The sequence below is a fragment of the Caretta caretta genome, chromosome 3, assembly GCF_965140235.1.
Source record: "Caretta caretta isolate rCarCar2 chromosome 3, rCarCar1.hap1, whole genome shotgun sequence".
In the NCBI taxonomy this organism is placed as follows: domain Eukaryota; kingdom Metazoa; phylum Chordata; order Testudines; family Cheloniidae; genus Caretta; species Caretta caretta.
In genome coordinates, this window is record NC_134208.1 from 34,198,974 (window position 1) to 34,226,620 (window position 27,647).

General features: G+C 43.6%; 2 protein-coding genes across 3 annotated transcripts in view; both read right to left on the reverse strand.

The window, feature by feature from the left end:
* The window catches only part of RNF144A (ring finger protein 144A), a 98,506-nt gene extending 85,976 nt beyond the window's left edge, over window positions 1–12,530 (reverse strand). Inside the window, exon 1 of one of the 2 annotated variants that reach the window (XM_048845440.2) lies at window positions 12,304–12,530. In XM_048845440.2, coding sequence (XP_048701397.1) covers window positions 12,304–12,430 — 127 coding nt within the window. In that variant the 5' untranslated portion in view covers window positions 12,431–12,530. Of the gene's footprint in view, window positions 1–11,600; window positions 11,756–12,303 lie in introns of those variants that run through there. The other variant, XM_048845441.2, reaches the window with a different exon arrangement.
* A 2,745-nt stretch (window positions 12,531–15,275) lies between these two features.
* Window positions 15,276–27,547, reverse strand: RSAD2 (radical S-adenosyl methionine domain containing 2). The gene is made up of 6 exons (XM_048845439.2): window positions 24,585–27,547; window positions 23,266–23,427; window positions 22,635–22,864; window positions 20,303–20,452; window positions 19,334–19,366; window positions 15,276–18,681 (listed from the first exon to the last, which is right to left on the reverse strand). Exons 1-6 carry the CDS (start codon window positions 24,913–24,915, stop codon window positions 18,517–18,519), a joined length of 1,071 nt encoding a protein of 356 aa, XP_048701396.2. The 5' UTR covers window positions 24,916–27,547; the 3' UTR covers window positions 15,276–18,516.
* Window positions 27,548–27,647: the final 100 nt, after the last annotated feature.

The window sequence follows — 27,647 nt, forward strand, 5'->3', positions numbered from 1 at the left end:
TCACCAAAGCAATTAACTCTTTATTAGCCAATTAAGAAGTGACATTAGTGAGCTCTGAAAACAGTGCCGTCCAGTCCTATATAGCCAAAGAAAGAACTGGGACAGGGAACAGCAAAAGGAGGAGGCAGAAAAGTGGAGGGAAGTAATCACAGTTCTGAAGCATCCTGCCCCTCCACCCCATAATCATCGTATCAGATCGTTACAAATGGGGTAATTTTAAATCATTTTTTACCCTCTCTGCATAGTCTGCTGTTATACATCTATACCATGATAGCAACCAAAGGAACCACTTAACCTTTGTCAACCATCATGCGGAGCACTGGACAGTCCCAGATGAAGAAAAGGTCCCTTTCTTTCTCTCTATCATATGCCCCTGGGAGGGTATGCCTTTTACACATGTGTATAAAGTCCTTGCATCTTAGATAATACAGTATCTGAATTTTTAACGTGCATCAGATGTCCAGTGTTCTTGTTTCTATTCAGACAGATTGCCTTGCAGCCACTCCTTTTGTATTTACAGTATGCACTTTGCTTATGTGGCATATACCCAGAATAGAAGACATTGCCAAAACACATTGTGTTAGGGAAAAAAAACACTATGTGCCCATCATTCTTTGATTGCTGAGGAATTTGTAATGAAGCTAAGAAAATAGCATAGCTTAGTTAACACTCCCAAGCCTCAAGAATAGCAGATAAAGTATCTTATTGAAATAACCTAATTAAATACTATACGATACCCTTCATCTTTAAACTGTCCAACTCTCCTTGTTTCAATGTCCAGGACTGATGAATGAAAATACAGTAAAGGGGTAGGGGGAGGGAGAGGGCTTGTTTGTTTGTTTTTGTTGGAGATGCAGCTACTTTAGAGAACATATGGGAATACTACATTTGGAAGAGTTCTCAGGCAACTTAGGAAACATTTTCTGATCTCTACACAGAGTTCCCAACACTGCAGCCATATTAAAATGAAATGACTGGAAGCATATTAATGATTAAAAGGATAGTTAATTCTCCATTTTTGCTTAGAATCCTTAAGTATTCATTGGTGCTACAGCAGCAGATACAGTTACTGTGATCATCTCTTCCACAACTACTGATACATATATACATTGAGCATCCTGATCTTGGTATTCAAGGAAAGTTCCATCTTAAATATAAATAAATCAAATAGAAGCCACTGTATTTTCTTAACTCATTTATACCCTTTACTGTTTTTAACAGGAAACAAGCAAAGCCTAGTTCTTAACATCACAAATATACCTTTTGTAAATAAAACGTTAAGTTCAAAAGGGGGGCTCACCCACTAATGGGAAATAAGAGCTGGGATATATTTTAGCAGGGGAAACTGAAAGGCAATCTGCAATTTTCTACCATACAAACACTGGGATAGTTTGAGAAGGAAGGTGAAAGTGAGAGAGAAAAAAGAGTGGATAATTCAAACGGGCCCATAGGGCCAGGTCTTCACTGTTGTGAATCGGGGTAGCTCCACTGAAGTCAACGAAGCAACCTGGAGGAGGATCTTCTCCTTAGTGTTGTCAATTAGGAGAGAGCTGTCCTTCATGGAGGACAGTGGCTTCCACACACATCTCTCTCCCCCACGATTCTGTTGTCTCCAAGCATATGAGGGGAGAAGTAGCTCTCTCCCGTTTCAGTCACCACTCCAAAAACACAGCTACAGCAGAGCTTGGAGGCAGACATCACCTCTGGCACCTCCCTCCCCCCGCCTCCCTCCACACACACACTTTTGTTATTGTTTTCTAGCTTTTGAAAGGGTACAAGATGCCTTTCTTTATGTGGCCCTTTTGCATTAGATAAACTTTGGGCCCCAATTTTCCACTTCTTTACACCACATGTGGTCATCCACATTTGTGCAAAGCAGGTGTAAAGCTACTGCTGGTGTGAGTGAGTGGACGATTCCCATTTGCTAGTGGTCTTTGCATTGGTGAAGATGACTACACAATACACAAACCGTAAGGCAGCGGAAACTACAGGCCCATTGTTCCTAGAGCAGTTCGGGACTATATAGTTTTACCGATGTCCTTGACTTGTATGTGTCAGGAAAGAACTGAGATTAGTGTTTGCTAGTTATGCTACAAAGCCAGTGAGGGGACCACAAAAATTAAAGCTCAAAAGACACTCCCTATCAGAAATCTTTAAATGAGATGTATCTAAGGTACGTACATATATGGCCTCCACCACCCTAGTATCTGAGCACCTCAAACTTTAATGGATTTATACTCACAACCCCTTATAAGATAGGAAAGTGCTATTATCCCCATTTTTACAGATGGAAATTGAGGCAAAGAGAGACTAAATGAGAAGCCCAAGGTCCCACAGCAAGTCTGTGTCAGAGAAGGGAACTGAATCTGTCTCCCCCAAGCCCTGGGATAGTGTCTTAACCATTGGACCATCCTTCATTTAAAGCTTGGGACTGCAAGTCTACTGAACAGGTGTTTCCTCTAAATGTACCAGTTTTGACCATAAAGAGTGTTTGTTGGACAAAGAACAAGAATTTACTCAGTCACCAAGAGACCTGTTCATACCGAACTCAGCTAAAACACACCCTAACATGTGTCATAAATATTAGTAAGGCTAGGATGACTGGATGCTTCCCATGTTACTGCTACCTGACAGGTGTCTCATACATGAACAAATGAAGCAATTCCCTAACATTCTGGAGAGCATCTGGATTTAAATGTTAACTATAGCTGGCTCCATCAGCGATAAGTACAGATGCATATTCTCTTATTACTCCTTTCCTTCCACAAGTCCACTCCACCATCTCATTAATGAATTTTTAAATGTTTGTCCTGCCACTGACAGAATGGCAGTACAAGACAAAACCCTCTCACTCCTCTTTAACAGGTCAAGAGTGGAATCAGCTGAATCCTGACAGACACACCCAGCCCTCTTCAGCCGGAAGAATGGGTCAGCCCAACATGGGAACTCAAAGGACGAAATAAAAAGAAATTCAGACGAAGAGAGAAAAGCAGAAATCCTGTATGACCCTCCTACTCCTTCACCCTTCCAAACAGCTACCAGTGCCAGCTTTGCCTATCAGGGAAACGGGGCACTGCTATTATTAACATCTGCTGGTTGCACTGTCTCTGATACAACGGTTTGCCTCTTCCTGTTACTGACTAACAAGAACTGTTGTCTTTGGCTGGGGCAATTTGACACAATGCTGACCAGGCAGGACAAAGCAAAGGAAGCAGCTCTGTCTTGGCTTGGAGGCCAGCACTGTGGCAGCCTGCAAAGAGATTAAGCAAAAACAATACTTTCTGGGTAACAAGAGCCACCCTGGAGAATCCGTTTGCTATTAACAACAGTAAGAAGAAATATCAGGAAATAAAATAATGTTTAATAGTAGCTAGCCTAAATCAAAAGACAGGGAACACCAACCAGACGTGTTAAGCTTCATTCAAATCTTTGAGCTTCAACTATTTGAGGAGTTAATGGAAATGTTAAATGACTGGGGAAAATATTTAGCACTAACTGACAATTTGCTAAGAAGATCGCACGCTTTAGACTTACATATCTTCTAAGGATTTGTCATAGCTTGATTTTAAGTTAAACATTTAACGCGCACTCCAGTTACACTGCATTGCTCCCTATAAAACTAGTCTTCCAACAAGTTTTAAATAGAATGCCATCCTGAAACAAAAGAGAACGACTCAGAAGTGGGTTATTATTGTGCTAAAAGTGTCTTTTCAGAGATGCAAGGAGAGCGCGTAACAAGCAAGAGGAACTAGAATTTTTCTCCTAAAAGACGATTAATTGCTTAGAGAATTTTATGAAACCTGGAGGGAGGATTCTCAGCCATTTAAACCTGTGCAAGTGGGTGTCACATGCGTGCTCTGGCTTGGTAGAGTCTTACTCTCACTTTGCACAGGTTTAAATGATTTCACAAGATGCATGGTAGTGGAGAATCAAGTCCATAAAAAGGGAAGAAGAGATGATATTGGTGCCTATACCTAACACTTTTAATGGTAACAAGATAATGAGGAGTGGGATAGCAAAATTATTTGGGCCAGATTTTGGCAGCTCTTGCCCAGGTCAAAAGGAATGCCCATCTCCCTTGAGCACCACAGTGCGAGCACTCAGAAACTTGCTCTCCCCAAGTGGAAAAAAATGGATCCACAGCACTTCCACTAGTACTAGATAGCAAAAGGAGCACGGATGGGTGGAACACTAGTCATGACCCTTCCACACCATTGATTGTACAGGGCAACACATGCCACTCTCTTAAGGGAGAAGAAGTTGTCACATCCTTCATTAGTGTAATATCTCAGTGCCTTACAACTTTTAATGCATTTATCCTCACAACAGCCCGATGGTCTAGGGAAGTATTATTATCCGCAAACTACAGCTGGGGAAAATGAGGCAGAGAGAGCCTAAGTGATATGCTCAAAGTCACACAGGCAGCCTGTGGCAAAGTACGGAATCAAACCCAGGTGCCTCAAGGGCCAGGCTAATGTCCTACCCAATTGACCACCTTTCCTCTCCTGTGTTTGTCCACCATGCCTCAGTACTCACAGAGGTATTCTCATTCTCTAAGCACCCCCAAAGGCAGAATGTTTTCCAGTCACTGCCTAACCATGGCTAGTACAACCATAAATAAGGTTGAGATTCTGTCACAGGTATTTTTAGTAAAAATCAGGGACAGGTCATGAGCAATAAACAAAAATTCATGGAAGCCTGCGACTGGTCCCTGATTTTTACCAAAAATATTGAGGTGGGGGAGAGGAAGACAAACAGAACACAGCCAGGGGCTTACAGCTGTTCCAGCCCTGCCACTGCTCCTGCAGCAGGGGTAACCACTGCTGCCCCTGCCCCAGAGGGGCTAACCCAACCCCAGCTGCTGCTTCAGCCCTGGGGGGCCACTGCTCCAGCAGCCCTGGGGCTAACAGCTGCTCCAGCCCTGCCCCAGAAGAAGTCACAAAGGTCCCAGAAAGTCATGGAATCCATGACCTCCATGACAGGATCGTATCCTTAACCATAACCTAATACTTTGTGTTAGAATATGGAAGAATGATTGCTTTTGGAATTCTTGGGCATCTTAGGATGAGATATTAACAAATGTTAAGGAGATCAGAGAAGAGGAACAGAACTGGTAAGCAAGTTGGAGAGACTGATTTACAAGGAAAGATTAAGAACAGTTAAATATGGATCACTTGCCCTCCATCTAATTAAACAAGGTACCCAGTATGACATTACTCAAGTTTGTGCTACACCTTCCCTCATCTACACCCATTAAGTCAGTTGGGTTATCCAGGTTAAGTCCAGACAAGATTTGGCCCTACATTAGCAATCCAAACAAGTGCAAATGAAATGGGCAGGGAAGTTTACCCAGAATGCTCTGGATACGTGACTGGAAATGCATGAATGCTTTAGCATCTTCTTCCTTCTTTGTTACCAAATTAATGTTAAAAAATAATGAAAGAAAAAAAATTAGTATTCAACAGATGCCAGTGTGTCAGACTGAGCAGCTGAAATGACAGGGCCACAGACCGATCATCTTGTTTGTTCAAATGAGCACACAGAGTTTAAAAGAGGGAAATACAACAAACTGAATTCATGAGTAGAGAAAGAACACTAAGTAGAGCCATGTCCCAGATTCAGGGACTAGCCTTCAAGGGAGACAGCTACAAGGAGAATTCTGTGTGGGGGTCTCAGAAAAAACACTATTACAAATGCCCACATCAGCAAAGGCAAGGAGGGGGTGGAAGGTAAATACTGTACCCTCTATTGTAATACACCTAGGTGGGAAAACAGCCACTTTCTTCTCCTCTGTTATTTTATAAAGTATTTTTGGATCATCGCGCTGACTCGGAATGATACAGTGCTCAGATTAGAGCTTAGTTAACAGTTAAATAATTAGCTTATTTTTCAACACTCGGAATAGTCACAAAAAGGTGAAAAATAAAAGGAAGTTACCATATAATTCTAATTTATTTGAGAAAAGTTTTTTTGCGTTGTTTCTTAAACTGTATGGACTGAATGTAAACACTCTGATGCTGGTAATGATAATTAAAAGTTCAAGCTCGTTAGATAGTTGGATTGCCTCAAGTCATATGGCATTGATTCAGACTTCTGACTAGATGAGTGTAACTCTTAATATCAGGTGGAAGACTTGGAGAAAAACAAAACAAAAATTGCCAGGGCATTGACTCTCTCAGGAAAAGGTAGCAGGAAACATAGGATTAAAAGAATTTTAGAAAACAACCCTTTTCCTTTTGGGGCCATAAAAGCCTTATCTGAAGGCATCATGTCTTGAAAAACTAGACTTTAGTACTTCATGGGAATAAGCTATACTGACATAAGCATCCTTATACCTGCAAAACTGAGTTCACACTAAGGGACTGCACTGTGTTAACAGCATCAACCAACACTCAACCAATCCTGTTCATGCAAATGACTTAGTGTCTGTTAGAGACTGAGGTGTGGATGAAGTCTGAGAGCTGAGCTCCACCTAGATCAGATGGTGACAGTCTTCACAAGGTACAGGATACGGACCTTTCTATAAGTTATCCATGCCCTTATCACTTCAAGATCAGAGGACTGTGATGTACTCTACCAGGGGTTATTGTTTGAGACCACAGGAACTGAAGCTGTTACTGAATGAGCTGGCTAATTTTCTGAGTGGAGTTTTGTGCTGGCAGCACATAACCCCAGTGCTTCAGGTGTGAATAGGCTGCCAGCAAGTTTCCATAGGAACTAAACATGTTTATTTAACCTTTAAAGACTGAAGTAGTTTGGGATCTAGTACCCTAAGAGTCTGTTTCCCACCATGTGCAGTACAGCCAGAGCACTGTGGTCAGGGGAGGCACTCAAACTGGAGCTCCCCTCAGTACAGAAGAGAGAGACCTGCACTTGCTTCCCCCTTGGTCTACCAGAGTCCAGATCTGATCATCTTCCAGACACACTGCAAGGCCCCATCTTTTCTTCCTGGCACTTAGGGAGGGGACTCCTGGAGGAAAGTCCCTTTATGCGGTATGTAGAAAACTGGAGGGGAGGAAATAGCTATTTAGTAACTTATGATGGTGTATTTAGTACATGTTTCTATTGGATACCATAGGAGATGGTCACATTTAACTGCTGCGGTGGTGCCCACAGGACAGCATAACTGAAGACCTCAATGAAAAAGACCTCAATGAAGAAGACTCCCAGCAAGTGACTACCCCTCACATATCATGGATCTCATTTTCCAGTAACAAGATGGACGTGATGTCACAGAAGGGATGCGGCAATTACTGCTACCTCTCTAGAGCCCAGGACCATGCTGGTCCTCGGATGCCTTCCTCTCTTTATGGCTACTCATTATTTTATTTCTCTCACTACCTCTCTCTTTTCCTTCCTGATTTCCCAGGAGATCGCCATATTTGGGATCAGGAAGGAATTTTCCTCCAGAGCAGACTGGAAGAGGCCCTGGAGGTTTTACGCCTTCCTCTGTAGCATGAGGTACAGGTCACTTGCTGGAGGATTCTCTGCTCCTTGAAGTCTTTAAACCATGATTTGAGGACTTCAGTAGCTCAGACATAGGTGAGAGGTTTATCGCAGGAGTGGGTGGGTGAGATTCTGTGGCCTACATTGTGCCGGAGGTCAGACTAGATGATCATAATGGTCCCTTCTGACCTTAATATCTATGAACTCTGGTGTGATTAGAAAGTTCACTATCTGCAAACACTTAAAGGGGCTAGCTGAAAGTCTACATTCTGAAAACATTCTCTGACTGCTCCAGCATTCATAGACAGTGTACGTTGAAGGGTTGTGGCATAGCTAACATGAATTCATGTAAATGGCTTCTAGAAGCAGAAAACCATTCCCATTACTGGTGCAATGTGAACGCAGTGTGGCTACCATGTATCCAAAAGCTGTACCAAGGTCATAGCTTTTAAGGCTAGTGTAAGGGACCGTTACGATCATCTAGTCTGTCCTCCTTCAGAAAGGATCTCACCAGCTCAAAGGGAGATGAACACCACACCACTGACTCACTTCTGCACAGCTAGTTAGAGACACAGCCTGTTTATAAAAACAGCAATTGACAATAGGCCAAGTACTATACAGTAGAATTATTAAACCACTGACACTGAGTAAGTGTTGTGCTAGGTTATAATTGGTTTGTGCAGTTTGAGAGTTATAAAAGGAAACTGAAAACAATGTGGTCAAGAAACCACACACATACACACACTATTAATACTGCAGCCTAATTTTCATGATGGTAAGAAATGTAACAGCTGATGGAACACAATTAGGCCCTAAATCTTCAATCAGATCCATGAGGATGAAAGGATCTGCCTGGGGGGTTCCATTTGTAGGATCAGGGTTAGTTTTTGCAATGGATCAGAAGTCCAACGGGAGAAGGCCTCTCCCAGGCCAAGAAAGGTCTGTGGGCCTTTTCTAGATAACACTAGATACATTAGCACCATTCTTACCACCATATGTTTTGTGCAGCCAAAACTGATGCCTAAGTCAACAATACAAGGCTGAGAGTTTAGTTGGGGGATAGATGTCAAATCTTGTAAGAAGTGTTCATAATGTAATACAACCACAGAATCCGATACAGGAAAAGATTTTAGAACAAGTAGTAATAACAGCCAACTAGATATTTGTCATTTTCAAAATGGTTCCCTTATAATATATGCTTTGTATATTTTAAGCTTAAAAGTGGACATAATTAACAGTATTAATAGGGTGCCTCATACCCAAAAGTATATGGGTACCTAGCATAATATAAAACACAGAGACAATCTAGCCCAATAACTACCAGTGTTGGTGTGGGAAAAAAATAATCTACTACCAAACTGTCCAAACACAAAGAAAACACCTTTTATTAGCTTAAAATCAAAGTTTATCGGCCTCACATTCATTGTGGCAGTATCTACAACTAATCTACAATCTGGCAGTCGTGTTTGTGTGTGTATTTTATATATATACATATATATACACAAATAAAGAGAGAGAGACACACACACATACACACGTGGTATGTTTTGTTATTGTAAATATATTCATTGTGACCTGTACTTTGGATCAGTAAATATGTCAAATTACACATTAATGTTGGCATAATAGAATACAAAGATACAGACGTAGGAAAGATTACTTCCAGGACAGTGGTAAAACTAACGGTGAAATAAAGCATGCACCAGACATATACTTCTGGCCTAATTTTTTTCCCATTGAAATCAGCAGCAAAACTCATTGTCCTCAAAGAAAGAAAGATTTGTCCCTTTCTTTATCTCATCTTCAAAGCACTACTGCTAGCCAGTCTGGAAGGAGGAGTTTTGATCGTCTGGAATGGTACACAGATTGGACAAGAATATAATGAGACATAATTTTGGACAAAATATATTTCTTTCGGAAAAATGTATTTCAAGTAACACCTTCATTTACTACAAGAGAAAAAAAGCCTTCCCCACCCCTTATTTTTGGTTTGTTTACTTTAGGTAAAAAATAACACTTCAAATATAGTCAATTTCATAGATCCACTAAATGCACCCTAAGTTAGTTGATCAAATTCTCCCTTGCTGTAAAAATATCAGAGCAGAAAAACCCTTACAACATTTTCTTTCAAAGGCATTTCTAAAAATCCAAAATATACTATTTAAAGGGAGGTCTATGAACCGGAACTTTTACAGGTCAGTCAATTTAAAAAATATTCAATGACAATATTCCTCTAAATGACACTTTTGATATTTTTAATAGCATTCTTCACACACAGGATCACAAAGTACTTGACAAAAAAGATTAGAGAGAGGTTTCAAGAAAACCTGTAAATTCAGCAGGAAACACTTCCAGATTAGACACCACAAGTAAACAACAAATGAAGCCAAAATCATTTCACCATGTACACAAACCAAAAATCAGTCCATCATTCATAAATTATCATTGTAAAGCTCAAATAATTTGTTTCACAAAAGGAAGAGACTGATCATCTAGGAATATGGTGGAAATTCAAATGGCTAATGTCTGTTTTCATCCCTCATCAATATCCCTCCTCAGTTCAATGGTCCATAGGCAAGTTCTACATACAGTGAAATAGTGCATGCCTTTTTCAAAGGAATTTGAGGGTGCTAAGCCTTTCAGAAAAATCAGGCTAGTTACGATCTGGTTACTTCTTATTCCTGTGTTGATAAGATTAAGGACAGTATCACTTTTGTACCAGTGGGGGGAAAAATTCAGAAACTGCTTTTTTTCACTTTTATAACCCAAAACCAGCCAAACTCCCCCACCCCCCTCCCCCAAATGTTGGCTAAAAAGAAACTGCTGTCCATACCTCAGGAGGATTCATGCTTTTTAATCCCCCATGAGAGACTTGTTCCAATCACTATTCAGTAATAGGTGGCTCTCCTTACTTCAAGATACAGAACTGTTCTGAAATGGTTTAGTTATCTCTAAGCATCATATCACAGAAGATAAATAAGTGTTAATAAGTGCGGAGTATGATCAGGGTTTTTTTAGTTACAGTTCCTGTAAATAGCCTCTGTGAGCTATACCATCTGTAGCAATGTTTCCTCATTTATTATATCTTTCATAATAGCTGTTATAGTTTGGTAATGCCTCTAGAATAGAACAGCCTTTGCCAGAGGTTCTTTAAACTGAAATAATTCCATTTCTGGCAAAGAAAAAGTCAACACACCTTCATAGTTCTTTGAGACTTGTTGTACAAAAGGAGAATATTACAACAGAAAGATCTCATTAACAGAAACATTTATTTTTAATTACTTGTAAAAAAGACCCCAAACCAGTGACAGGAGCTCATACTTGTACCGCGGGTGTGTAGACTTAAATAGAGCCCTTTATGTAAGTGGATTTGAAACACCCTATGGTGACCTACAACATTAAATAACTCTGTCCTAGGTGCCAGCCAGCACAGAAAGAACACATAGTTGAACAGCCATGGACAAAAGGGGCTCAGAGTAGTACTGCACAATACACGAGGCAGCCTCATTTCTTCCTTCCCCCACCCTACCTACAACCAGCTCTCCCTAATGCAATCACTAACTGCCCTCGGTGACACAGGATGGGTTTCCTGCAAGCCCTTTCATAAGGCTTTGTTTAAAACATGGACACCAAGAATAGCAGATGATCCTAAGCAGCAGCAGAGTTCACAGTGAGTGGAGCTGTCATGGCTTGGATTAGAGAGCCAGGACTGGAGTGTGCATGGAGCCTGCCAGTTTTTTGTTCCCTTGAGGACGTGGTCACACAGACACACAGGAACTCTCTTCTTTCCACCATAATTTGAGACTCTCTGCCTATTCTGGGGTTGTTAAGCCTGGGAACCGGCTCCCTACAAGAAATCTGCACCCCCCACTACCAGCAGCACAAAGGTACATTACCTTGTTCATACGATCACAACCCACCTGCACTAGACACAGGTGGAGAAGGCTGGGGGCAGCAAAATAAAACCTCCCTGGACAACAGAAAGCTGGACACAGCACAAAGGGATCAGAGGGGTGGAGGGGTCACCACCCAGCCCCCTACCCACACAAAAAATATGACCCTAGCCCCCCCACCCACCCACCCTCCAGACAGCCACCCCTCCCCACACACACACTTCACAACTCCAGGCAGGGCCAAGGGTTGGCGGCTCTTGCCTTTTTTTCCTGCAGAAAACCTATCGATTGAAAGGATTAACCCGAGAGAGAGTCTCGCTGCTTCTTCCTCGCTAACAAGCCGGGTGGAACCGAGATAGCAAAGTACCAGAGGCGGCAGCGCCCGCCAGGCTGCATCTTCCTCCTGCGGCTGGACTTGTGCAAACCCCAGCCCCCGCCCCACACCTGCCTGCTTCTGGGGGCAGAGATGCAGAGGGTGGGGCGGGGGAAGGGGGGGGCTGGACAAAAAGGACCCCGGGCAGTCGCAGCAATTCAGTGGAGTCACAAGAAGAGTGGGCGCCAGTGCCGCTGGGACAGGCGGCGGCGGTAATGGTGAAGTCACACACACACACACACAATGCACCCTCGCCTCTCTCCGGCGCGATTGCGGCGGGGGCGCGAAACAGCCCGAGGACGCCGCGGCTCACGGCAAGGCATTCACCGCGGGCGTGGAGGAAAAGAGGGCAGGAGAGACCCAGATCCCCCACGTCCCCTCTGGGTGCTGGGCGCCGACACCCACACAGTGGCCTAACCTACAACCCCACCTGGGGCAGCCCTAGGGCGCTGACACCCCCGTAACACACCCCGCGCGGCTGGGTCCGAGGGGCCACTGGCCGAAGTACCAGCGCCAAGTTCGTGCCCCCTCCCCGCCTTCGGAGCGATGGAGGGATGCGCAGGGTGCTGCCCGCCCGCCCCCCGCCCTTACCCGTCTGCCGCTGCAGCCTCGGCGGGGAAGGAGAGATGCTGCTGTCGCCTCCGTGCCTGCGCCGGCCGGCTGCCTCCCCAAAGCGGGCGCCTCCTGCGCCCTGCGCGGCTCCTGCGGCCGCTGGCATGGACCATGCACCGCACGCTTAGCGGCCTGGGCAGGGCGGCGGCCGCGCTCCGGGCATGACTCCGAGCCCAGCCCCCTGCCCCGCGCAGCCAAGTGTGCACCGCTCGGGGTTTCCAGGTGGGGGTGGAGACGGGGGCGGGAGGGAGCCGCTAATCTAAGCACAAAGGCGCCATTAAGCTGCAGCGGTTTTGCCGCCGCGGACTGGCTGCCTGGAAGCGGGCGCTGGGTTTCCAGCACGCGCACGTGGGCGCCCTCTGCCGACCCCACGCTCCCACTACAACTGGCGGGATGCAGCCTCCCCTGCAGCCCCCGCAAGGCTCCCTCCCGTGGAGGCAGCCGCGGGGTTCGTTTAGAGCAGGGGTGGGCAAACTTTTTGGCCCGAGGGCCACATCGGGGTTGCAAAGCTGGATGGCGGGCCAGATAGGGAAGGCTGTGCCTCCCCAAACAGCCTCGCCTCCGCCCCCACCCACTTCCCGCCCCCTGACTGCCCCCCTCAGAACCCGCGACCCATCCAACCCCCCTGCTCCTTGCCTCCTGATCCCCGGGACCCCCCTGCTCCTAACTGCCCCCCGGGACATTACCCCCTATCCAACCCACTGTCCCCTGATTCTCCCGACCCCTATCGACACCCCCACTCCCTGCCAGGTCCCCCGGGACTCCTATGCCTATCCAACCCCCCGTTCCCCCTCCCCGATCGACCCCGCCGAACCTCCGCCCCATCCAACCTCTCCCTGTCCCCTGACTGCCCCCCAGGACTCCCATGCCTATTAAACCGTCCCCAAACCTCCACCCCATCCAACCGCTCCCTGTCCCCTGACTGCCCCCCAGGACTCCCATGCCTATTAAACCGTCCCCAAACCTCCACCCCATCCAACCACTCCCTGTCCTCTGACTGTCTCCCGGGACTCCCACGCCTATTAAACCGTCCCCAAACCTCCACCCCATCCAACCGCTCCCTGTCCCCTGACTGCCCCCCAGGACTCCCATGCCTATTAAACCTTCCCCAAACCTCCACCCCATCCAACCGCTCCCTGTCCCCTGACTGCCCCCCAGGACTCCCATGCCTATTAAACCGTCCCCAAACCTCCACCCCATCCAACTGCTCCCTGTCCCCTGACTGTCTCCCGGGACTCCCATGCCTATTAAACCATCCCCGAACCTCCATCCCATCCAACTGCTCCCTGTCCCCTAACTGCCCCCCGGGACTCCCACGCCTATTAAACCGTCCCCAAACCTCTACCCCATCCAACCGCTCCCTGTCCCCCGACTGCCTCCCGGGATTCCCACGCCTATTAAACCGTCCCGAACCTCCACCCCATCCAACCGCTCCCTGTCCCTTGACTGCTTGGAAAGTACCTCCTCATCAATTATTGGGAGTGGACTACATCCACCCTGATTGAATTGGCCCTGTCAACACTGGTTCTCCACTTGTGAGGTAACTCCCTTCTCTTCATGCGTCAGTATAATAATGCCTGCATCTGTAATTTTCACTCCATGCACCTGAAGAAGTGGGTTTTTTTACCCAGGAAAGCTTATACCCAAATACATCTGTTAGTCTTTAAGGTGCCACCAGACTCCTTGTAGTTTGGAAAGTGTTTCCCTTTTGCCAGCAAGGCTGGCGCTGTGTGAGGCATACCCTTTAAAACTGCCCTGATTCAAAGTGGCCGAAGTTGCCATTCCCTTTGTATCTGAACAGTGGTGCTGGAACTAGGGGTGCTGCTGGCTTGGAGTAGTAATAACAAACACCAAATACATGGTTTCCGTTATCAGCACCCCCACTATAAAAATTATTCCAGCACTCTTGTATCTGAATGCTTGGTTCCTGCACCATTTTCTCTCTTGCTGGTTCATCAAATCATTCAGCAGTGGAACAGAGACTATTAGAATTAGAAAAACAGATGCAGGATAAGAACTAGATTTGCCTGCTAGAGAAGCAGGAAGAAACGTTTATTGAGGAGCCTTGATGATTTTAACAAAAGCCAGTTTATCTCTCTCTGCACAAGCCAGAAGAAAAAGACTTCAAGAGAGGAACAGTGGCAGGAGCAGATAATCATAGACATTAGAAATGGGAAATATTCTATTAAATCAACTAGACAACATCCCTGCCACTGGGACGGAAAATGTTAGTTTTGCAAAATAGAGCAAAAAACGGTAAGGCCAGCCATGCAAGCCTACCCAAAGAACTATGAAGCCTCAATCTTTTGGAGCGCCAATGCAGGAGCTTACACTATATCCCAAAGATAAGTGGATGATGCTGTATAGGTATCACTTTCATTTACTCCCACCTTGGAGCCACCAGGTTTTGTCACTTCTATCTGCATAGGCAAAAAGACAATCTACCCCTTTTATGCCTTTCAAATACGTGTAGCCAGTTGTGTTCCCCACATAGCCTGTCAGGTTGATAATACAATGTAACCTAATTGTGCTCATATGACATGGAGTGATCAACTCACCATATAATACTGATATCTAGCTCTTTCATTGTACTTTTGGTCAGGAAATCTCAAAGGACTTACAAAGGTGGTTGGTATCATTATCCCCATTTCATAGATGGGGAAACTGAGACACAGAGACAGGATGTGACTTGCCCAAGGTGGCAAAACTGGGAATAGAACCCAAATCTTTTGTGTCCCAGTCCCACATAACAAATGCGCTGCAGTAAGAAAAGAATCTGCATTTAGCCCCAGACCCTGCAATCAGCTCTGCATGGGCAAGGCATTCTTACAGAATTTGTTGCTGGACTAGGACCTTAGATTCTAAAGTTGAACACCCCTTGTGAATATGATAAATTATTTGATTCTGTGTTACATGTTACAAAAATAAACTATAGGTACATTTAAGAAAGTTAAAAGTCTTTATTACAATGCAGAATATATTAATTTTTTACAAAACATTTTTAAAAATTTTCAGTAGTAATAATAAATAAATTCATCATCATATTTGTGCAACATACTAAAATATTACAGTTACACTTTATAATGAAAGCAAAGCACATCAAATAGGGCATATCCTACATTACTTACTCAGGAAAAATTCTCACTGAGTTCAAGTGCATTGAGCTCTTATTACCTGTCACTTTTCCGATTACGAAAAGCAATAAAAGTGCTAACAAGTTACTGTGCAAACTAATGCCTGATCCTGCAAACACATATGCATGTTCTTGACTACCATGAGACTACTCATGCTAATAAAGTTAAGCACATATGTGTTTGCAGGATTGAAACCTAAAGTCACATATTTAAACTCAAGTGTGTGTATAAATCTTTGTAGGATCAGGGCCTAAAGTATACAACTTGTTCTAATAGGAACCATATCCATATACTGTATCTAGCACATCATTCTAGATTAATACTGAAACTTATAGCTATAGATAAAAACCCTTCATTTTGTTAAAAGTGTCTATTCACTGCTAAGGTTTGGCCTTCAAAGTATGTTAAAAATTAAAGCAAGTTCTCATTGGTGCAGACAATTTTCATCTCCTTTGAAGCAATATCACATACAGTAGTTTTGGGGTTTTTTATTGCACACTGTAGTAAAGACAATGAAAATCCCACAGGACTGAATTCCATGTGAAAAGTAAGAACACAAATCAGAACTCTCTTCACAGCATTCTCTGAAAATTTTGGTTCTTTATCATTCTTTTAAATGTTTCTAAATGTATGAATTTTTGTAGTTGCTTTTCTATTCACTTTTAGCTTCTTCTCTCTAACTCTTTTATTCCTGTAGCAAAACTGTTGCATTTCTCTTGTGCAAATGACAGAGCAGCAGGAAGGGTGGCAAGATTAAAAGAGCCTGCATAGGGATTGAATACTTCTGTGTGTGTGGCTCATAGCTGAGGAGGCTCCCTGCAGGCTGCTATGCAGCAGGCATTTTGGGTTAGCAGTAGGCTGATGGATTTAATGATACAAGGATACTGTAGCTCACGTACGCTCAGATAAATTTGCTAGTCTCTAAGGTGCCACAAGTACTCCTTTTCTTTTTGTGGATACAGACTAACACGGCTGCTACTCTGAAGGATACACTAGCCATTCCTCAAGCTGGGGCTGGACCAGCAATCACAGAAAATTCCAACTCCTCAGCTCACAGCCTGGCTGCAGAGGATATATGTTGGATCCAAGATTTTAGCCATAAGAAAAAATCATATTCAAGGACACAAGTATATACTTTGGGTGTTGTCCCACAGTCTTTACACAGGGAAAACTCCAACTGAGGTCAAGGGGAATTTTGCCTAAAGATTGTGGGATCAAGCTTTTTAATTCTATCTGGAGCAGTTAAAATGCCTTGAGAAAAAAAAAATAAAAATAAAAATCTATTTATAGACACCATAATGATTGCAGAATTCTCTCGGCACTCTTTTGTTCTTTAAGGGCTCTATGTCATTATGGTTAGGACAATAAAATACAGACCTAAGGAATTACTATTTAAAAGTATTTTCCCATTTTTTCAGCAGGGCGTAATAGCATAAAACTCTATCTAGAAGCTGTGGCTTCTATTACATTTAATTACTTCTCCCTTTCATAGATTCCAAGGCCAGGCCTAAGTTCAACGGGACTATCTGAATGAGTAAAGTTACTCACACATAAGTGTCTGCAGGATACGGTCCTCAGTGAGTTCCCCATTTGTAGAGTTTTTCACACAAAAAATAAAGAAGAGAATTAAAAAAAAAATAGAAAAACAACTGTAAAACCATAACAGTTTGTAGCGGGGCTCAGGCACAAATGTAATAACTGAAATTACTTCTCACTCGTGTTTTTGAGTTTACTGTATTTCAAGTTGATGCTACTCCTTTAAATTAAAGGTGGCTGTTATTAAATTTAATTGGTTTCACTTACAGTTTGTATGTTATTGGTGCAGCTACTAAATAAGGGTGATTACTAAGCCAAGCTGGCTTCTAAATGAAGACATATGGTATGTGAACTCTGTGGTTTCTGACTTCCTGGCTTATCAAAATATACAGCTAATAATGCTAACATGTCTTTAACACAAGGCAGCCATTACAGAATTCTGTCCACTCTCTCTAATAGAGCTCCCCCAGAAGAGCTGGATGGGGTGAGGGGGAAATCATTTAAAAAGTAAGATCTTAGTGGATTCATGTAAAAAGCAAAATATTTGGTTTTCACCTTGAATACTTTTTGTTAAAACAAAAGGCTATTTCCCATGGGAAACACTGTCAGTTTCTAGTGAAATAATAGTTTCCATCAAGGGTAAAAACATGATTATGTTTTGGGAAAAATTTCATATTCTCCCCTGACAAAAGTAGTGTTCTCTGGTAAACACACAAAAACTGCACTCTGCATGACATTTACAAATATTGGAGGAAATATGCGCTTTCACAAATAAATGTTTGCAAAGTGAAAATTGGAGGTTTCACTCGGCGCTGGTTTCCATTTAACTTAATTTAGCCTATGCCTCAGTCATATATTATGGTAACTAGCCCAATTCAACAGTTCTTACTCAAGAAAAAGTCAGCATTGTCTTCAAAGAGCTACTGATTTGCCCCCAGTGACGTAGCCTGGAATTGTAACTTGTTATTTCTTAAGAACTAGGCAGAACAAGCTTCATGGTAAGAAATCTACCTAACTGGTAATTAAAGAAGCATATTATGATGTTCCATTTGTTGTTTTTGTTTTTCTTGGTCATTGATTTATTATTTTAAAACTATTTCCTATATGCCTTTTTCTTATTTAATGCAATACTCTTTATGCCTAGAACTACCTATATTTTTACAATATATTTTACCATAGTGGAAGGTGTAGTCTAAGAATTTTAAGAGATTAGGTAAGTACTAGATTTGGGAGATCATCTCATATCTAAATTCAATCATTATTTAGTAATCTCTGAGTACAGAGTAGATAAAAAATCTAAATTTCAAAAAAATTAGTTTTATGCAAGCTAAAATTTAAAGTTACATACAATATTCTCTCTGCAATTAACATTACTCTACTTTTAATTAAAAATGGTCTTTGGCATATATATATAAAGCATAAAAATAACAAACAAACATACAATACTTATGTCAAAAACAATTATTATTATTATTACTATAGTACTACAAAGCGCATGTGCAATAAAAAAAGTACTTTTGAGTCACCATTCTAGCTTCATATCTGCTTTACTCCACACATATTTTCCTCCTCGACTCAGAAACATCTTCTCATCAAATCCACTGAATTTTATAGCATGTTCTACGCCTACATCCAGGATAGATTTGGAAGGCTCTTTCCGTCCATTTCTACAGTTCAGAAAACGCATCTAGAAAATTCATAGATTAAGAAAATTAGAAAGTGGCTAAAAGTGGAGTATTTCTACAAAATTAAATAACTTAAGCCCCAATCCTGTGAAGTCTCATGCACATGGTTAGCTCTGCGCATGTGAGTAATTCCACTGAAGCCAATGAAACTACTCGCAAGTGTAAAGTTAAGCACGTGAGTAAATCTTTGCAGGACCAGGTCTTTTTTTTCTCCTAAAAGATGGTACAAAGAGAGTTAGAAAATATCCTGCTTAGTTTACATATAGGTAAAGAATACACATTCCCATACAAATTAGTTCTGCAAATTGGACTTCACAGTGAAGATCAAATATAACAGATATGTAAACTATGATCCTGATCCTGCAATTGGTTGCATGCAGGTGGACCCCTATGCACTTGTGAAGCTGCTCACTCAGGTCCATTTGCAGGATCAGGTCCTGTGTTTGACTTGTCTAAATGTTTATGATGATGAATGCAATTTCCTTGCATCCACATGTAGCAGGCCACTCTTTCAGAAACGTGTGGAAAGTGCTGTATGGGGTAAACATTAAACTGAAATAATTGTAGGTTAGCCTGCTAAACCATGAATAATAGCATAGCCCATATTAACTGATAGACAAATATTAACTCATTAAGTAGCAAATAAAAACTTACATATTCATCCAGAATGAGGTATGAGTCTCTCATCTGTAAAAGCATAGAAAAAACTATAAATTACTAAACAAACTAAAATCTATGTTTTTACTGAAAGTTAGGGAGAAATAAGGTATAGGCATAATAAGTATCCATTCCCTTAGGGCTTGATCCAAAGTCCTTTGGAATCAGCTGGAGTCTTTCCATGCACTTTGATGAACTTTGGATCATGCCCTTAGTGAGTAGCAGATAGAGAACCATGAAGGTGGCTTTTTATGAAAGAACAAATTGTTGCTAGACAACCATTTTTTGTTTGGTTTAAGGATCAGATTGAAACATGGGTGCTCAAATGGATACAGGTGCTTTTAAAATATATCCAACCACTTTTACTTAAACGTTCACATCAGCACTTAGATATGTACAGGGAATATCCATTTTACATGTTTAAATGATTTTATGAAATTCAAAAGGAAGGATGTGGCCCATTATGGCACCCACATTTGAAAACTGGGCTCCGAATTTAAAAAAAAACTTATCTATTAAAATGTAACCATCCTTATATGTTGTGATCTGGCACTAAATTCCTCCAGATTCTGTCTTTTTTGTTTTGTTTTGATTTAAATTCACTACGTAGGTTTTTGCTTAGAAAACCTAACCTATTACTGTTACTCTACTGATATTTTGAATGTCCCCATCTACCTTAGTACCACCGACATTGCCTGGTCCAGCTACCATAGAAATCAATTGCAAAATTCCCACCGATTTCAATGGGGGCAGAATTGGGCTCCACAACTGTAAGTATCCCAGTTTTATGTGCTTTTCACTCCATATGGAATAGATTTTTTTTTAAATTCTCCAAATATAAAAAAAAACCAGCTCCTAAAGGAATTTGTCTAACTCTAAGTAAGTATTAGTAAGCAAAGCATTAGCAATCATGCTATTTTCTAGTTTCTGATAATAAAGAATTATCAAAGAATAGCTTAATTTTACCTTCTGATTAGATTCTGGAACTAAACATGAGAGCTCTCTATGGCCATCTAGGAATCGTTCAAAATCTTCATCGCTGATAATAAATTTCTCTGCTTCTCTCAGTGCACCTTCACCTGTATTCTCTCCTTCAATGAGCAGGCATTGGAATACCTGAAAGACAGAAAGTATATGATGAAGGTTGTCAGGTATCAGAGGGGTAGCCGTGTTTGCCACTTTTAAAGATCCAGACTAAGAGTCCTGTGGCACTTTATAGACTAACAGACGTATTGGAGCATAAGCTTTCGTGGGTGAATACCGAGGTATTCACCCACGAAAGCTTATGCGCCAATACGACTGTTAGTCTATAAGGTGCTACAGGACACTTTGCTGCTTTTACATGATGAAGGTTGTATATCTGTCATAATTACCATGGGAAAAAACAAAACATAAACCCCACCATGACTGAGAGGGCCTGGGTCTCTCTTTTCACAGTGGTTTCAACTGGCTGAATCTTCAGTGAAGTCAAGGAGCCACACCAGCATACCATGGAGTGTAAAACCAGCATAAATGATAGACGCTAATAGGGTGAAATCCTGGCCCCACTAAAGTAAATGGGAGTTTTGCCATTGACTTCAGTGGGGCCAAAATTTCTCTCATAGTTTTTTTCCTAGAGATCAAACTGCTTGATCTCCCACTCTGTTACACCAGTGTTATGCTGGTTCAATTACATTTATTTCAATGGAATTAAAATGCTGCAAACTAGTGTAACAGAGTGGAGGATCAGGCTCTAACTATTGAGAAAGACTCTTCCATGCATCTTTGAACATTTAAAAGCATGCAAGTCTTACAAGATTTTAAACTACTTAGGACAGCTATTTAACACTTTTCTAATGAAAAATATACTTAATAATAATTAATATTGTGTATTCAGACTTCTTCCTTTTTTCAAAGTAACATGACATTTTCAATTTTTTTCCCTATGAAAAAACACGATGTTCCCTATATGTCCCAAAATTACCAGACTTCTGTATGGTGAAAAAATATTTCCTTGTAAATAACACGAAAGGGCAAATTCTCGACTGTATCTGAGTGTCACTCAAATGCAGTGAGGGAGGTGGCCTGTCTGGGAATTGGTTATGGATCCCTGATACTAAGTGCCATCATAAATTAGAGCCACAGCTCTATCTCACCCAACTGGAAGATCAGTCATAGCAGAGCTCTGCTCTACCATGCCCCCTTCCTGGAGGGTTGCCAACTTTCTAATTGCACAAAACCTTTGTCCCGCTCTTCTCTGAGGTCCCGACCCCGCTCACTCTACCCCCCCCCCCCGCATCGCTTGCTCTTCCCCACCCTCACTCATTTTCACTGGGCTGGGGCAGAGGTTTGGAGTGCAGGAGGGGTGAGGGCTCCAGCTGGGGGTGCAGGTTCTGGGGTGAGGCCAGAAATGTGGGGTTCAGGGTGTGGGAAGGGACTCCAGGTTTGGGCAAGGGATTAGGAAATGGGAGGGGGTGAGGGCTCCAGCTGGGGCCAAGGGGTTCATAGTATCAGAGGAGGCTCAGGGCTGGGGGAGGGGTTTTGGGTGAGGGGGTGTGGGCTCTGGAGTGGGGCCAGGGATGAGGGGGTTGGGGTGCAAGAGGGGGCTCTGGGCTGGGGCCGAGAGGTTTGTAGTATGGGAGGGGACTCCCGGGCTGGGGCAAGGGATTGGGGTACGGGAGGGGTTCAAGGCTCCGGCTGGGGGTGTGGGCTCGGGGGTGGGGCCTGGGATGAGGGGATTGGGGTACAGGAGGGGGCTCAGGGCTAGGGCAGAGGGTTGGGGTGTGGGAGAGGGTTTGGGGTATGGGAGGGGGTTTCAACCTGGAGCTGGGGTGTGGGAGGAGGTTCAGGGTGCAGGCTGTGGCCGGCTGGCGCTTACCTCAGGCGGTTCCCGTAAGCAGCCAGCATGTCTGGCTCCTAGGTGGAGGGGCCGGGGGCTCGGCTCCCTGCCCATGCCCGCAGGCACTGCTCCCACAGGTCCCATTGTCCACAGTTTCCGGGCAATGGGAGTTGTGGAACTGACGCCAACGCTCCAGGCTGGGGCAGCGCATCGCATGGAGCCCCCATGGACATCCCTGTGCCTAGGAGCCAGACATGCGGCCACTTTTAGGAGCCATGCGGAGCCAGCACAGGCAGGGAGCTTGCCTTAGCCCTGCTGCGCCACTGACCAGACTTTTATAGGCGCAGTCAGCACCTGGAGCTGCCAGGGTCCCTTTTCAACCAGGCGTTCCGGTCGAAAACCGGACGCCTGGCAATCCTACCTTCCTGCTTCTCCCCTTTCCCTGAGAAGAGAACATGTAGCACTGTATTTCTTGCTTACCTTCCATCGGACAGGATTTAGTGCCTTAATCTGTTCATTCATATCTTCGTGAACATTAAATCTATTAATTACTGAATTTAATTTAAAAGCCACAGCATAATCTCGGCACCACTTTCTCAGTCTTTGGAGATTCTCAATGTGGTTCTTGTTTCCTTGTCCACGGCCAATTAAAACATTGACTTCCTCATCAAAACTATCACAGGAAACTGCAAGAATGTCTAGGTAGTCACCTGAAACAGACAAAACATTAAATAATAGTCAATGTCTGTAGTAAAGAGTCATTAACTGCCCAGCTCTGCCATCTTCCATCTGCAAGTACACCCTCAAAACCCATCACGAGGAACCCTACCAAAAAGGATTCCACGTGGTCACGGGAGGACTGGAGAGCATCTCAAAGGTGATACACCCCTTTTCTACACAGACATGGGGACGCCTTGAGCTAATGTTTTTAAAGTCAGTCTAAATACCTCTGATTTAAAAGTACACATAAGAGTATTTGGTTTTGTTTACGTTTACTGTAAATGTATTATTAACAAAAATATCTACAGACAGACACCTTACTATAAAGTTGAATTGAGAAGACTCCTGAAACCCGTGCATCTTTTTAAACATACACATCGTTCTTTCTTACCGTAACGCTTGAACCATCGTTCTCTAATCATGCTGCCATTGCTCACAATGCTGACACTTGACAGTTTTAGTTCCTGCTTGCAAAACTGGACCAATTTGCCCACAAATTCTCCTCTCTCTTGCAGAAATGGCTCTCCTCCTGAAAAGTTTATTTTTTCCATACCTAGTATTTGACAAAAAAGAGAAATACTATTTAGATTGGATAAATTTAAGTTTTGGGAACTTTTTCTCACAACATATGCACAGAAGAATACAGATGATTTGCACAGATATACTAATGGTGAGCCACAGTCCATAGACTCCCCTTGAGTTCAATAAACTGTTCCAAAAATGTATGAAGAGGGGAAACCCCTTTTTCTGCTAAAGTTTTGCTACGATTTTCATAAATGTATGAAATTTCCATTGACTTCAATAGAGCCAAGTTTTCACCCCTTGTCTCTATTCACTGTGTAAAGTACCATGCACATTATTGTACAGAAGATATTTAAAAATCATTAAAATTATAAGGCAAATATTTTCAAACCTGGGTATCTGAAAAGATACTCCTAAATCCACTTTTAGATACTTTATTTATTAATTTAGCAGGCTATCTTCAGGCACTTAAGCTTTGAAAATGTGGGCTAATATAATAATCAATCCTCTTTGCTTGTAAGCCAGACCTTTACCAGTCAGATTTGCATCCCCACGTTTAGATGATATCAGCCTCTACTGCAGTTTTTTGTATCTTTTCACATTTAAGGCAGCGACTAGATTTTAACTTTCAGGCGCTGTCTGAGCTCCCTCCTAGTTGAACCAAAACTAAACATATTCGTCTGAAATGGCAAAGGAGATTTATTGTTTTTTTTTACCAGGGAGAACTTTTGGCTACATTTTATGAAGATGCCAAACAGCAGCACTACTCCAAATGTGTCCCATATACTGTACTTCCAGTACTTTTTCAGCACATGACTGAATAAGGAGAGAACTGGAGCCTGAACCTACTCTGCTGGGCTTCTTTAGGTCTGGATCACAGCTTTAATTCAGGGGTAGTGGAGAAAGGTGCCGAGGGAGGGAGAATTGGGAAAATTCTTGATCAAAAAGGGGGAATTTTGTCAATTCCCCTCCCCATGAAATTCAGCATTTGGACAATAAATTTAAAATAAATAATAATAATAATAATTAATAATAACAATCAATCAGAATTTGGACTATGTCAGAGTATTTGCTGCACTAATTGGATGACCCAGCCAGGCGGGGAGCGGATGCCCTGAGTCTACAGCCCCGGTCCCAGCAGCGGAGTTCACCCCGGAGATCCCAGGGCCAGCAGTGGGGCAGACTCACCCGCCTCCTTGAGCATGGTCAGCCCCCTCCTGGCTTCCTCGAGGGGCAGCACGAAGGAGGTCTTGGCCGTGTGGAAGCAGAAGCCGCAACGGTAGTTGCACTGGCGGGTGAAGTGATAGTTGACGCTGGTCGGAACCGTGGGCACCTCGGCGCCATCCGGCTCCCCAGCGCCCTCCCCCAGCAGCGGGGGGCTCCTCCCGGGCAGCAGCGCCCCCCGGAGCCAGCAGGAGAAGGGCGCCAGGCAGAGCCACAGGGCGCTCAGCTGCGCATGGAGGACCCGGAGCAGCATCGCCAGCGCCTGGGGCAAGGTGCGCATCTCGGCGAGGTGCATGGCGCGGCGAGGCTGCAGCGCTCTGGGGCGCAGGGCAGGGGCGCGGGCTCCATTTAATAGCGGGGAGCATGTGACAGGCGCTGCTGGCTGGGGGAAAGGAAGGGGCAGTTTCGGTTTCCTTTATGGAGAAGCGAAACTTGGCTCCCGGTTGCGGCAGCAGGCGAGGTGTGTGGAGCCCGCGGCGAGCCCGTTTACAATGGGCCACCCCCACTCCCTGCCTGGTTCCCGCTGCTGTGCATCCCCCTCCCCACTTTGGGGCCCTGCTCAGGCCCGTGCCTGGCTCCCAAACAGGCGCTTGGGAAATATGCCCGACTTCTGGTTTCAGCTGGTTAGTGCCCTGCTTCCCATCCACACCAACGGAGCGGTTCCCGCAGAGCTATCCTACACCCCTGATTGCATCGGACGTGCTCCCTCCCCCTGGACATCCCCTAGGCGACCCAGGGGGTGTCTGCAAACCGCAGTCCAGCCAGCAGGTGTGATTGAGGCGTGTGCGTCTTCACAGCTGACCATAAGGGGCGGGATGCCCTCGGCCTCTAAAGCAGCTGGGCGCTGTGCTGCTGGCCCATAAGGAGAATCATTCTAGCCTGGGCTCCTCTCTCTCCTGCTCTCCCCCCGCCTGAGGATTTTCTGTTATAAAGGCCCTCTCTAGGGGTGCTCACAGCTGGCACAAATTAATACAGCCTCAGAGGACCAGTCCAAGGCAGAGTTGCCTCAAGCTTGGAGAAGTGGCACAAAATTTCTAGTCACCCTACCTCCCAACCTGTGTGCCAATCTCGAGCTGAGGCTTGGAGTTAGGGTGACCGGATGTCCAGATATTAGGGGCTTTGTTTTATATATGCAAATATTATCTCCCCCCCCACACCCCGGAAAAAAAAAGTGTCCCTTTTTTCACACTTGCTATCTAGTCACCCTGCTTGGGGCCAGAGTGTTTAATTTCCCACACCACTTTATGGCTCCCAGGCCATCAATATTTTCTCTCAGCTAACATTTTCACACAGAAGTTGGTCCAATAACTTACCTTACCCACCTTGTCCGGGGACTAAGATAGCTACAACAACACTGCAAACAATTTTCAGAGGGATACATAAGAAGGTTAGGAGTATGGTGGATTAATTTTGTTCAGACAATGAATAATTCCAGGGCTGTATTACCTACTAGCACTTAATGTTTATTTGAAACAAAGGCTCACTGATGTGGGGGAGGGAGGGAGTTTAAAAATGCAAATGTCCCATAAGAAGACTGTCAGAGTTAGCCAAAATGTTCTCATTTTCTAAAATCTTCTCTACACCCTGCTTGTGAAATGAAAATTACAAATGCTTTCTTCATTTTTACCATCAATACATTTTCTGAATATGGGTTTGGACCACATACCCAGAATTACCTACTAGGGCTATACTTCACAGCTCTAGCATAGCAAAACCCACATCCAAGTTTGCATACCTGACCTCAGCAAATCCTACTTCAAATGTTATACATAGCAGCAGTAACAGTATTGGATATTGGATCTGGTAAACAAAACAAGGTATTTGGTGTACCTATGTGCATGTTGGTTACCAAAACATTCTTCCAGCTCAAACATTCACCAATGCATGAGCAATGCAGGAAAAACACAAGTGTACTTTTGTGTATAATGTACTTCTCTAAAATGTTTTTTGCAAGCAACGACTGTAATAGTCTTTTTTCTGCATACAACGTTCTAGTGTAGGCTCAAAAAAAAGAGTATAAAACTACCTGGACTTTTGACAATGTTAAACACCAGGGGCCTGATTCTCTCCCTATTGACTTCAGTACAAGTTACTTATATCCTGCAGGGGAAGAATCAGTCCCTTGCACACAAAGTGTCTCAGATCAAGTCTGGCTATGTTCAAGCAGGTGGGTGAGTGTACAAAAAAAATTGGAAAGTAAATATATGTTCCAGAAAAGATAATTGAATAATGCATGCATTGTGTACCCAGTGATCTGCCTTACAGCCTCAGCAAAGGTGGCTTGGGAGGCATCTCCTGATGAACAGCGCACCCACATATGTGAATGCAGTTTACTCCCTAAGTGCTCCAAAAGAGAAAAACACCAGTGTAAGATAGGGATTTCATGGACCATGTCTCATTCCATTCCTGACTACGTGGGCTTACCACCAGTTCCAGATAACATCCCTATGAGAAAAACAGTTTAGTATCATCTGCAAACTTTGCCACCTCGCTGTTTACCCCTTTCCCACAGATCATTTATGAATAGGTTGAATAGGATTGGTCCTAGGACTGACCCTTGGGGAACACCACTAGTTAGCCCTCTCCATTCTGAAATGTACCATTTATTCCTACCCTCTGTTCCCTGTCTTTTAACCAGTTCTCAATCCATGAAAGGATCTTCCCTCTTATCACATGACAACTTAATTTACATAAGAGCTTTTGGTGAGAGACCTTGTCAAAGGCTTTCTGGAAATCTAAGTACACTATGTCCACTGGATTCCCCTTGTCCACATGTTTGTTGACCCCCTCAAAGAACTCTAATAGATTAGTTAAGACATGGTCTCCCTTTACAGAAACCATGTTGACCTTTGCGCAACAATTTATGTTCTTCTATGTGTCTGACAATTTTATTATTTACTATTGTTTCAACTAATTTGCCCGGTACTGACATTAGACTTACCAGTCTGTAATTGCCAGGATCGCCTCTAGAGCCCTTCTTAAATATTGGCATTAGTGCAGTAGTGCCTTTCTCCAGTCATCCAGGAC